A 10951-nucleotide genomic window follows, 5' to 3' on the forward strand; every position below is an offset into this window, starting at 1 on the left:
GAACATTCTCCTGATGTGTGGAAAAGGACTAGAAGTGCTGCAGCTCACAAGCTGATGGGAACACAAGACGGCAGGTGATTTCTGCCCTCCTTGCCAAGATTAATCAGAACAGCAGGCTGCTGATGGCGAGGCTGAAATTGGCCTCACGTAGCCCTGAATTCCAGCCAGTACAGGCCGGTGGGTATGTCTGTCTGTGTGCTCTGCACAGTCTGAGCTGCTGCTGCAGGAGCCAGGCACACGTTTTTAAAACTAAATGTCTTAAGGTCAGGCACTATTTTCAAAGTTGGTTCAAAGGTAGTGAGAGATGCCGTTACCCCTCAGCATTGTTCGCTTAATATCATCATTCTGTTAATGCCTTGTTTGTTTGTTTTTACATCTGTATACAGAGCACTAAAAGGCAAGGTGAAGTTATAACCTTGATTATTATTATGCATAAACATTGTTTGAGAAACAGCACTCCCTGACGGCAGCAGCCTCCCCCAGCAGGACAAAGCTCTCTTCACATTACAAAACCTAAGAGGAACACAATAAAGGGCCTAAGGTGTTGCATTGTTAAGTTGCCAGCCTCCCCCAGTCTGATCAAACATCCAAACAATGTGCCAGAACAAGCCAAATCGATGGATGTCCCAACCCTGTAACTCACAGCACCCAAAGGATCTGCCGAATGGCCATCCAGAGAGTTCCTGTGTTCAACCCTGATGGGTAACAGTTATTTTGGCAGACTCGATCAATATTAGGTCAACCTCTACCAGTGATGTTGTAATCCTGCAGTGAGTTGCAGGGATAGTTGGGCATAAGTGACAAGAGTGGCAAAAACAAAACAGACTTGCTGCCAAAGCTCAAATGTTTTTTTCTCACTAGATGACTGCGCACAAAAGTGCAGATTTTACTAAGAATTAGAGAGCTGAACTAGCCACTTAACTATCTCAGTACAGTACAGTAACTGCAAAGGTACTTTTTGCATCAGCCTTGAGGAAAACAAGACATTTAGATACACTGAACAATTTGCATTCATCCATATTTAACAGAACTGTGCAGATATGTCAGTTTTATCATGTCAGAGTAGAGTTGTGTACTGAGAAGAAGAGCTGAAGGATCAGTAGCTGCAGAAAATCCTTACTGAGTGGAACATAATTCAGTTTGGTCTTTTACGTTTGTCCTTCTTCTCCTTCCCCTAATTATCCAGATGATTACACTTCTAAGTCAAACACCTGGCAAGCACAAGCCCCAACTGCCATTTAATATGTGATAGCTGCTGAAATGTAATCTAGAGGTTGATCAGCTTATGAAAGAGTGGATTAGACGTAATGCAATATCCGACCCGGCAGTGATTAGGCTGATGCACACAGTTGCTACGTGGAGTAAACTTACATCAGTGTATGAGCACACTGGATTTCTTGATGGATTTCTTCTAAATCCAGCTCATTCTGTAAACTTTGACATGTGTGACAGAAAGAGGGGGTATTACAGGTGTGAAACATGTTTGCACAGGAGATATTCTGTCATAACCTCAAAAAGAATTCGAGCAGGGGAGAACACACAGCTGTGCATTTGTCATGGCAAATGGCAATGCAGTGGCAGCAACACTGATGGAAGCACATACTATACATTTGTATTTGTTACCATGGCAAATATTATTCCAGAAAGGTCTCTGACATTGGAAAGAAAGTGCAAATGGCTGAACGTGACTTCTGCTGTTTATGCATGGGTAATGTTGAACATAAGTGGAAGAAGAAGGACTAGATGAATGTGTTCGTATATACCAGGAAAGGGTGGGGAGATTTTGATAATTTCTGAAAGGAACATAATCCACCCCCCACTTGCTCTCTCCCTCTCTGCCACCTCCCTCTCTCTCTCTCTCTCTCTCTCTCTCTCTCTCTCTCTCTCTCTCTCTCTCCCTGAGTCCCAGCCCCTAAAGGTGTCATAACTGTGCTCTCTCTCTCTCACTCTCTCTCTCTCTATCACCGCCTTTCAGATCTTTAAAAGCTGGTGCTTTGCCGTGTTTCTCACGATCTCCATTTGTCTCCTCTGGCACTGCAGGGGACTCTCAACCAGCAAAGCACCAAGGAGAGCTACTGTATAGAAACGGGAGGAAGACTGAGGAAAGAGGAGAGAAAGGGAAAGAGAGAGAGTGAGTGAGAGAGAGAGAGAGAGAAATATACATCCAGAAATAGCATCAGCTACATTTAACTGACAGAGAGTGACAGTGTGGAGAACCTGAGACCTGGACAGAAAATGCCTATCCTTTCTAACTTAACAACCGTTGTGTTGTTGCTCATTGCTCACTGCGGATCATGGACCGGGGCAAACCGCTTGGGCCCCTTCAAGGTCTGTCCTTCCTGCAGGGATCCACTGGGGGCAGGTCGGCCCCCCAGGGACCATAATGCTGCCGGCAGCACATCAGTGCTGGCCCAAGGAGAACCCTGTGGTGTGTACACCCTGACCTGTGCCAAGGGGCTCCGCTGTGTTCCCCCACCAAGGGAGCACAGCCCCCTCCAGGCTCTGTTGCAGGGAAGGGGCATTTGCGCCAAGTACAGCAAGACTAGCCCAACCGAGAGGCCCCACCCCACAGGTAAGATACTGTATTTACACATGTACGTGCATGAAATCACATAGGTATGCATCTACGGATGCAAATGGGCATGTATGGCAAGTGCAGATAGGCTCGATTTAAAAGGGATACATGGTGACAGCCACCACACATTAGTGTACATACAGTGTGCCTCCCCCTAATATTGCTATAAACCGCATGTGATGCTGTGTCACTTACCAGCAAAAGAAGGGACAATTAGTGTGTGACATTTAAGCCCGGTTGCATTTTGTGCACCACTAATGAATTTGCAGACCTCTGGCATCTGCTCCGCAGCACCACTGGAGTGACTGTTGAAGAAAATGTCAGTTGCCTTTACAGTGGAAAATCACCACAAACACATTTCAGAATTGCAAACTGCACCGTGAGTGAGCTTTCCTTCAGTTTTGGGGTTCTGCACAGGTGTAAAGGTGAAGATGCTGATGCATTAAGTGTAGTAGTTATCATCCATTTCAATGACAGGGTGCATGACAATGATCTGTCCAACAAGCCGGCCTCTCTGTAGAGAATTTAGAATGAATGTGAAAACTGTCACAGTGTCACCTACATCCTGATCAAGCTGCTTTTTATTGCATTTATCTCCATCTACTGTTCAAAGTGAGATACTGCGATTAACTGTCTGAAAAGGAGATATACTGATGGAAATGAGGTCTCTCATTAAATGGCCAGCCACACATAGATGTCTTCTTAGTGAAGGTTTATTGATATATGATGCTAAAAGAAGCAAGGCTATACAACAAAGTGTGAGTGTATTATCTTAAGCATATACTGTATAATCTGACAGTGGGTGCTCTTTAATGGGTTTGATGCTTTAACGTTCTCATACCGGCATCTCATTTCCTCTCAGGTCCACATCCTTCACACAGTGGTGACATTGAAAAAGTAAGTTCATCCTCTTATTACAGAGTCTTTAATGAGATAAGCTAATGCATCCTTACCTAAATGATTAAACATCATCATTTGTAACCCTATATGTGATCTAAATGGCTGTACGTTGAGCTGCATCTACACAGTTCTTCCCATTAGATCCTCTGCCGTTTGGGGTGTTGCAGTGGCATGTACACACACACACACACACACACACACACACACACACACACTGCTCTGAAGCCATGCATTATGGTGCATGATGTGTGTGCTGCTATGCGGCAGAACTAATTGAGCATGATGTGAATCAGGAAAGTTTCAAGCCGGCCGCTGCCGCTACAGATTTTTCACTTAGTGAGCCGGTTTCATGTGTGGCATTTGAGCCAATATGGATGCTATAAGTAGAATACAATAGTCACCTAAATGGTCATGATGGCATAGTTCAATTTCTCAAAGTCACACAAAAAACGCAGAGTCACTTCAAACCATTCAGTGACCTGAAAAGCAAAAGCATTGTATAACAATATGGTTATATAATGATATGCAATATGTGACATCTGATCTATATATACAAATGTACATTTTCTCTGCTTCTGGCTGTATTGCTGCATCACTGTGGCTAATCCGTGGTGATTCACATCACATGTGTTCTGCAAAGAGGATTTCTGCCAACACAATCACCTGAGGGGGGGGGGATAGCAGCTTGCCACTGCCACTCTTCATATGAAGGCAGGTTCTCTCTGCTTGCCTCTGGCGGTGTTTGAAGTCACACTCTGCGTTGCTGTTTTCAGGCACCCTGTCGCAAGCTGCTCAATAGTGTCCTGAGGGGTCTCGAGCTGACAATCTTCCAGTCTGACCGCGACATCTATATACCCAACTGTGACACTCGTGGCTTCTACAGGAAAAAGCAGGTAGAGTATTATCGGTAGAGTCCTCGTGAAGCATGATAGTGGAACTTTGTTGAGCTTATGTGATGGAAAAATGTGTCATTGCTGCACTGACTTGGTGTTACTGTACATGTGTCAGAGCTGCACTCCACTGCAGCTTTCTGTTCGGTGCATCCAGAGATTAGTCTGTGACCACAGGGGCTGAGAATAACTGACACCTCTCTCTGAGCCTCTCAGCTGTGGGCTCAGAGAATCACTACTGCGCTATGATGACATATCATTTTCTCTCTCTGCCTCTCTCGCCACCTTTCCTACCCTCTATCTCTGCCCTCTTTCCCTTTCAAAATCTCCCTCTCTTTCCTTTAATTTCACACAGTGCCGCTCCTCCAAGGGCATGCAGCGTGGCCACTGCTGGTGTGTAGACGAGCTCGGCACGCCCGTGCCTTCACGTGCCAGCGAAGATGGTACCATACCATGCGATGGCGAGTGAGGGATGTGTCTGTCTGATTGCTCTCAGCCTGGAGGAGGTGGAGAAGGAGGAGGAGGAGGTGGTGGAGGAGCAGGAGCACAGGGAGAGGGGGGTGGCTTTAGCTTGTGCTAGACACTGCCTGGACAGGAGGTAGCAGGGATAAACCACTTCCTATGGAAAATACACACCAGTTATTGTCCTCTCTATAAGCAAGACACACACTCAGACTCACAGTCCAGCAGTAGCAACAGTAACATCTGCCTGAATGTTCAACAGTTGCAGCAATGTCCTCTGCGTCGTGTGGTTGGCATGCTGCATGTTCACATTATTGCTCCGCAAACTGCCTCAGTGATCCAAGCGGTATTATTCCGAATGATCTCTATATTCCCTGGCTCTTGTCCTGGCTTTCTGGTAGATTTTTATTTTCCCTTTTCACTTTAGGATAGCTGACACTGCCTGTGTTTGTTCTGATCTCAGTGGGCTGAAATACTGTTACGCAGGTGATGTGACACAAACGTTTGAAAAAAAAAATGTGTCTCCCTCACCGTCCTCTCTCCCTCTCTCCAAAGATACACTGATATCAACATACTTATAATTGACAGAATATTTCTTTTCTATTAATTTATTTTTGAGTATTTCCATCAAGTACTGCTTGAATCTCACAGTATCTTATATATATGTCAAGTCAGAGAGAAAAAAAAAAAAAAGTCATACGAATATGATCCTGGAAGCTTCTGTTCATTTTCTTTGTCAAAATGGTGTTCTGACTGCTTATTGGTTGATTGTTTGTACATATGTTAGATTTTTGTGGTCGACTGTGTGTTCTGAAGTGGCAGACAAAATGCTTACGGCTGTTACCCTTTTCAAAAAGTTGTAAGGCATATTTTTATACACGTCAATATAATATTTTATATATGAATTGTTGGTTTATTTAATGAACTACAGTACAATGCCATGTATTTTTATATTGTCAGCAGTTTCTTATTTAAAGACAGAGATTATTTTATTTCATGTTAGGGGAAGTGTTGTGCTTTAGAGGCACTTTTATGGCAAAACTCATCACATTCATCAGAGCTCTATTCAACTGCTGTACATCTTCTGGTTACATCTCATGTTTTTAATTTTCCTTTTTGTTTATTTATGCTTTGTTCATTTGAGAATTTAAGAATGTCCACGTTACTATTGTGTTTTATTTTGGCACAGGCTACTTAAAAAAAAATTCTGATTTCAGCATAGGAAAAAAATTGATCAAATTTGTTATTGTTATAGTATATCTTTCCCGAGTCCTTGCAAAAGTCATGAAAATTGTGTGCTATTAAAGTGTGATTAGAATTTATCTATTTCTGACCAATCTTGTTGTGCCAATGTGTGTGCCGTGATGAAAGGTCCATGCACAGAGGACCTGTAAGATTTGCAAATATGAAAATAAAACATAATGACAATAAAAATAGAGAAGAATAAAACATATATTAATATAACTGGTGCTGAGTGTGTTTCTTTTGTCAAATGTGTCATTTGAGAGGAATTTGAATGATCCAGAGCAGTGACCAAGTAAAAAAAACAAACAAAAAGACATGAGATCTTTTTTTTTTCAGGTCCAAATATTCAAAATGAGGACAAACATTTAAGTAATTAAAAAGGATGTAGCTACACTGACTAAAGCACTGTACTGTAATGTGAGTTCTGCTGCACTTAATATGAAATTATTGTTAAAATATTGTACTCTTGCCTACAGTTACTACATTGCAGTAACTTGAGTCATCATTTGCAAAACTTAGCGCTTCTTCTTTATTAAAAAACAAAGTCATACTCTATAATAAGTAATAATACACAGTATGTGCTATAAGCTATACATGGACAGTACTGGATATTTTAAATGCATCCATTCATTCTCTTCCGCTTATGGCTGGAGCCTATCCCAGCTGACACAGGGCGAGAGGCAGGGTACACCCTGTACAGGTTGCCAGCCTGTCGCAGGGCCAACACAGAGAGACAGGCAACCATTCACACCTATGGGCAATTTAGAGTGACCAATTAACCTAACCCCAGTAACTGCATGTCTTTGGACTGTGGGAGGAAACCCACACAGACACGGGGAGAACACACAAACTCCAAGGTGGAATCGAACCGAGGCCTTCCTTCTAGATGTCATTCTAGCTGTGAGGCAGTAGTATTAACCACCACGCCACCGTGCTGCGTGTTTTTTATGTGTAATATTTAAATGCAAAACTACAGTTTTGTGATACTGCTGTTTTCACTGAATTGGGCCTAAATATCAGTAAAGGCGAGCATGGTCAACATGTTCAGTGTGTCAGGACTCTAACATTTGTTAATTAGTAATATCTACAGCTAGCATTATGTACATTATATCAAGACTTTATTAAGTACACTTGCTCATTAACAGAAATGGCTAATCAGCCAATCAAGTGGCACAAACTCAGTGCCTTTAGGCATGTAGATGTAGTCAAGATGACCTGCTGAAATTCAAACTGAGCATCAGAATGAAGAAGACAGATGATTTAAGTGACTTTGAACATGACATGGTTGTTGGTGCCAGACAGGCTGTCTGAGTATTTCAGAAATACTGATCTGCTGGGATTTTCCCACACAACCATCTCTAGGGTTTACAGAGAGTGGTCTGAAAAAGAGAAAATATCCAGTGAGCGGCAGTTCTCTGGATCGTTGATGAGAGAGGTCAGAGGAAAATGGCCAGACTGCTTCGAGCTGACAGGAAGGCAACAGCAACTCAAATAACCACTCTTTACAACCAAGGTACGCAGATACGCATGAGAAACGCACAACATGTTGAACCCTGAAGTGGATGGGCAACAGCCCGCGGTGCCACTCCTGTCAGCTAAGAAGAGAAATTCGAGGCTACAGTTCAGAAAGGTTCACCAAAACTGGACAACAGAAAACTGGAAAAATGTTGCCTGCTCTGATGAGTCTCCATTTTTGCTGCAGCATTCGGATGGTAAGATTCCACCTTGGCATATACATCATGAAAGCATGGATCCATCCAGTCTTGTATCAGTGGTTCAGGCTGCTGGTGGTGGTGTGATGGTTAGGGAGATATTTTTTCTTGCCACACTTTTGGCCCTTCAGTACTAACTGAGCATCATTGAAACACCACAGCATGTGTGAGTAATGTTGCTGATCATTTCCATCCCTTTATGACCACAGATGTTTCCAGCAGGATAACGAACCATGTCACGAAGCTCAAATCATCTCAGACTGGTTTCTTGAACATGACACATTCACCAGCTCTGAATCTAATAGAGCACCTTTGGGATGTGGTGAAACAGGAGATTCACATCATGGATGTGCAGCCAAGAAATCTGCAGCAACTGTGAGATGCTATCTTGTCAATCTGGACCAAAATCTCTGAGGAATGTTAACAGCACATTTTTGAATTTCTGCCATGAAGAATTAAGGCAGTTCTGAAGGCAAAAAGGGACCCAGCCCAGTACTAGTAAGGTATATGTGATAAAGTGTCCAGTGAGTGTATATATACACACTGAGGACTAATGGGTAACTGGATGTAGGTAAGGAACAGGACACAATGGAAGACAGTTAACACAAGTGAGAAGGAATCAGGGAATCAGGGGAGGACGTGGAAGTAAAAGTACCAGAGGATACAAACAATGCCGAACCTTCAACGTAAAACAGGAAGTGATGAAACCACAAATACTATACACAAAGATAAAATGATTCAAAACCAGAGACCAGTGAACATTGGAGGATAAACACAGAAAGAGAAGACCTGGGAAAAACCAGACAGGGAAAATCCACAAATACTAAACAGGAAACAGACCTGACATTATGAGAATGATGAGTAGAAAAAGAGCACAGCATCACTACATAAACTGCCAAAAAGTATTTGTATTTACTAATTTAATAAAAACAGTTGATATAGTATGGATTTGGCTCAGAACATCTACCACACCTGTTGTGGTTTAATTGCGTCTCAACCTAGATTTGTTTGAGACATTTCACTCAAAACCGACTTTAAGATGTTTTGATGAACGAAGGGTGGACTGACCCCAGTGCACCCTCATTGCCAATGAGAATACCCTGGTTCCTCCTCCACTCTGACTCTATTCGTGACAACAATTTACAAAAAAGAACACCATGTTTCAGTCAGTGTGACCTGAAACTAGAGACAGAGCCCATAAAGTTATCAGGAAAGTTTTTACTGAGGGCGCAGAACAAGGGAGCTGATGACTCATTAGACTTCTGTACAACCAGGAGTGCTTTTGCAAACAGACAAGTCACCCTGCGCTGGATATTAGAAAGACACCTGAGCTGCACTGGCTTCACCATCAGACCTGGAAGTTATTCCGTCTTTAATTAACAGCCTATGAGCAAAACATTACATCCACTGAATCCACTGCTAAAACATAAAATCTGATATAATAAGACACTTGGATCCAAAAATCCTAAAACCATTAGAGAAGATGATGTATAATGCTGTATAAGCTTCTATTGATATGATTTGAATACATAGAAACAGGAAAAAAATTATCCTAGCTATATTATAGAGTTACAACTCCTAGTGGATCTCTGCAGGAAAAGCTCTTGAAGGGGCCAAAGCAGCTTATACGCTCCATCTTGATCTCAGGGATACAGGCCCCATTTAAAAATTAAAACACAATCCAATCAGCATTTTCAGAACAACTCATGAGAAGCTTAAATAAAGTATGTGCTTCATGGCCATAAATTCTTATGCCAAAATGGGAACAGTAAAGTGTAACAAATCAGACAAAAACACCAAAGTCTCATTTTTCTGGGCACTGCTGCAAAATCATTCTGAACTTTCTAATTTGTCTAATCACGAGGGTTTCTCTGAATCATTACCTGCATGCGAGCATGGCGCTGTTTAGTTCTTGGATTTAAGGCTTTGTGCTTACATCCATTTTCTGAGAATCCCCTCTGCAGTCACACTAACCAGCCGCCAGCAGTGAAACAGAAATCACACATTAGAGCACATTAGAGTCATGCTGCTTTTAAGCCATTAGTAGGCACATAAAGGATAATTTTCTTCTGCTTCTCCACTCAGGGACCAGATACATGCCTGTTTCCAAGGTAACGGCATAGAATATCCAATCTTTATAAATACATAATATGAATTGAAGGTCTTGGAGAAAAACGAAGGAGCAAACGACGTGATCCTTCGTAGAAATTACATAAATGTTGCGTCCTACTTCTATATTTGAATCAAAAGTCAACTCAGTTCTCTGGTTTTGAATTAAACCAAATCATAAATTTAAGCTGAAGTTGCTGGAAACTGTTAATTCTTTTCATGTTTGTATAACCCTGTAACTGCTTCACTCATGGATTTTAGTGATGCGGTCAGGGTTGGGTCAGCTTTTAGCTTTTTTTAAAAACACATTTGTGTCACAGATGCCAGGTTTGGAGTTTGAATCACGCGGATGTTTCATCAGGCAGGAGTTGTCCAGTTGTTGAATAGAAAATAGGATCCAGTAGTCCAGGATTTTAGCCCATATTCAAGAGACACTCCTGCACAGATTTGGTCCCACAGGTCCAGCAGCTTTGTCGAACTACAATATCAATTTGCTGCAGTGTCCCTTTAAAGACCAACTAAAGCAAAGCAGCTGTTTCTGGGAGACGTCTCAGTGACCTCTATAGGCAGTAACCTCACAGAAATTTGAGACCTTACTGCCCCCTAGAGGTTAAGTATTTAAATATGTGATAAATTGAAACTGTAAAGGTGGCTGTATAGTGGTATAAAAGCAGCTTTTTGCACTTTATTTATAAACTAGAGCAAAGAGGTATCAGACACATTTTTACACAGCAGTCCCTCAGTCAAATTATATAAACACAATTTTTTCTCAGGGCCCCGTGACCCCCATCATACACTGATCTGTAAAAACCATTTGCCTAATACTGAGTAGGGCCGTCTTATGCTCAATCACATCAGGATCTGCTAGTTTGGTGGTCAGAGCACATATTTATACCAAAAAAGGCCTGCATTAGCATGGTACCACAACACTGGTTGAGCCCACTGACATCAGTGGGCCCCACTGGGACAGATTACTGAAAGAAATTCTCTAATGACTGGCAGAAACAGTCCCCGTTCTGTCTGCCACGATTTCCACAAAGACTAAGAGCTGAAATTTG

General features: G+C 42.2%; 1 protein-coding gene across 1 annotated transcript; it reads left to right on the plus strand.

The window, feature by feature from the left end:
- The first annotated feature begins 1991 nt into the window (after positions 1-1991).
- igfbp6b (insulin-like growth factor binding protein 6b) lies at positions 1992-6255 on the plus strand. The gene is made up of 4 exons (XM_030733566.1): positions 1992-2572; positions 3438-3472; positions 4249-4368; positions 4721-6255. The coding sequence occupies exons 1-4, from the start codon at positions 2236-2238 to the stop codon at positions 4832-4834; spliced, it is 606 nt and encodes a 201-aa protein (XP_030589426.1). The 5' UTR covers positions 1992-2235; the 3' UTR covers positions 4835-6255.
- Positions 6256-10951: the final 4696 nt, after the last annotated feature.

Source organism: Archocentrus centrarchus, chromosome 7, assembly GCF_007364275.1.
Source record: "Archocentrus centrarchus isolate MPI-CPG fArcCen1 chromosome 7, fArcCen1, whole genome shotgun sequence".
Taxonomy (NCBI): Eukaryota; Metazoa; Chordata; class Actinopteri; order Cichliformes; family Cichlidae; genus Archocentrus; species Archocentrus centrarchus.

Coding starts and splice junctions, on each gene's coding strand:
- igfbp6b (XM_030733566.1), top strand. CDS start 2,236: ATGCCTATCCTTTCTAACTTAACAACCGTTGTGTTGTTGCTCATTGCT. Junction 3,473..4,248: donor ACAGTGGTGACATTGAAAAA/GTAAGTTCATCC, acceptor TGCTGTTTTCAG/GCACCCTGTCGCAAGCTGCT. Junction 4,369..4,720: donor GCTTCTACAGGAAAAAGCAG/GTAGAGTATTAT, acceptor AATTTCACACAG/TGCCGCTCCTCCAAGGGCAT.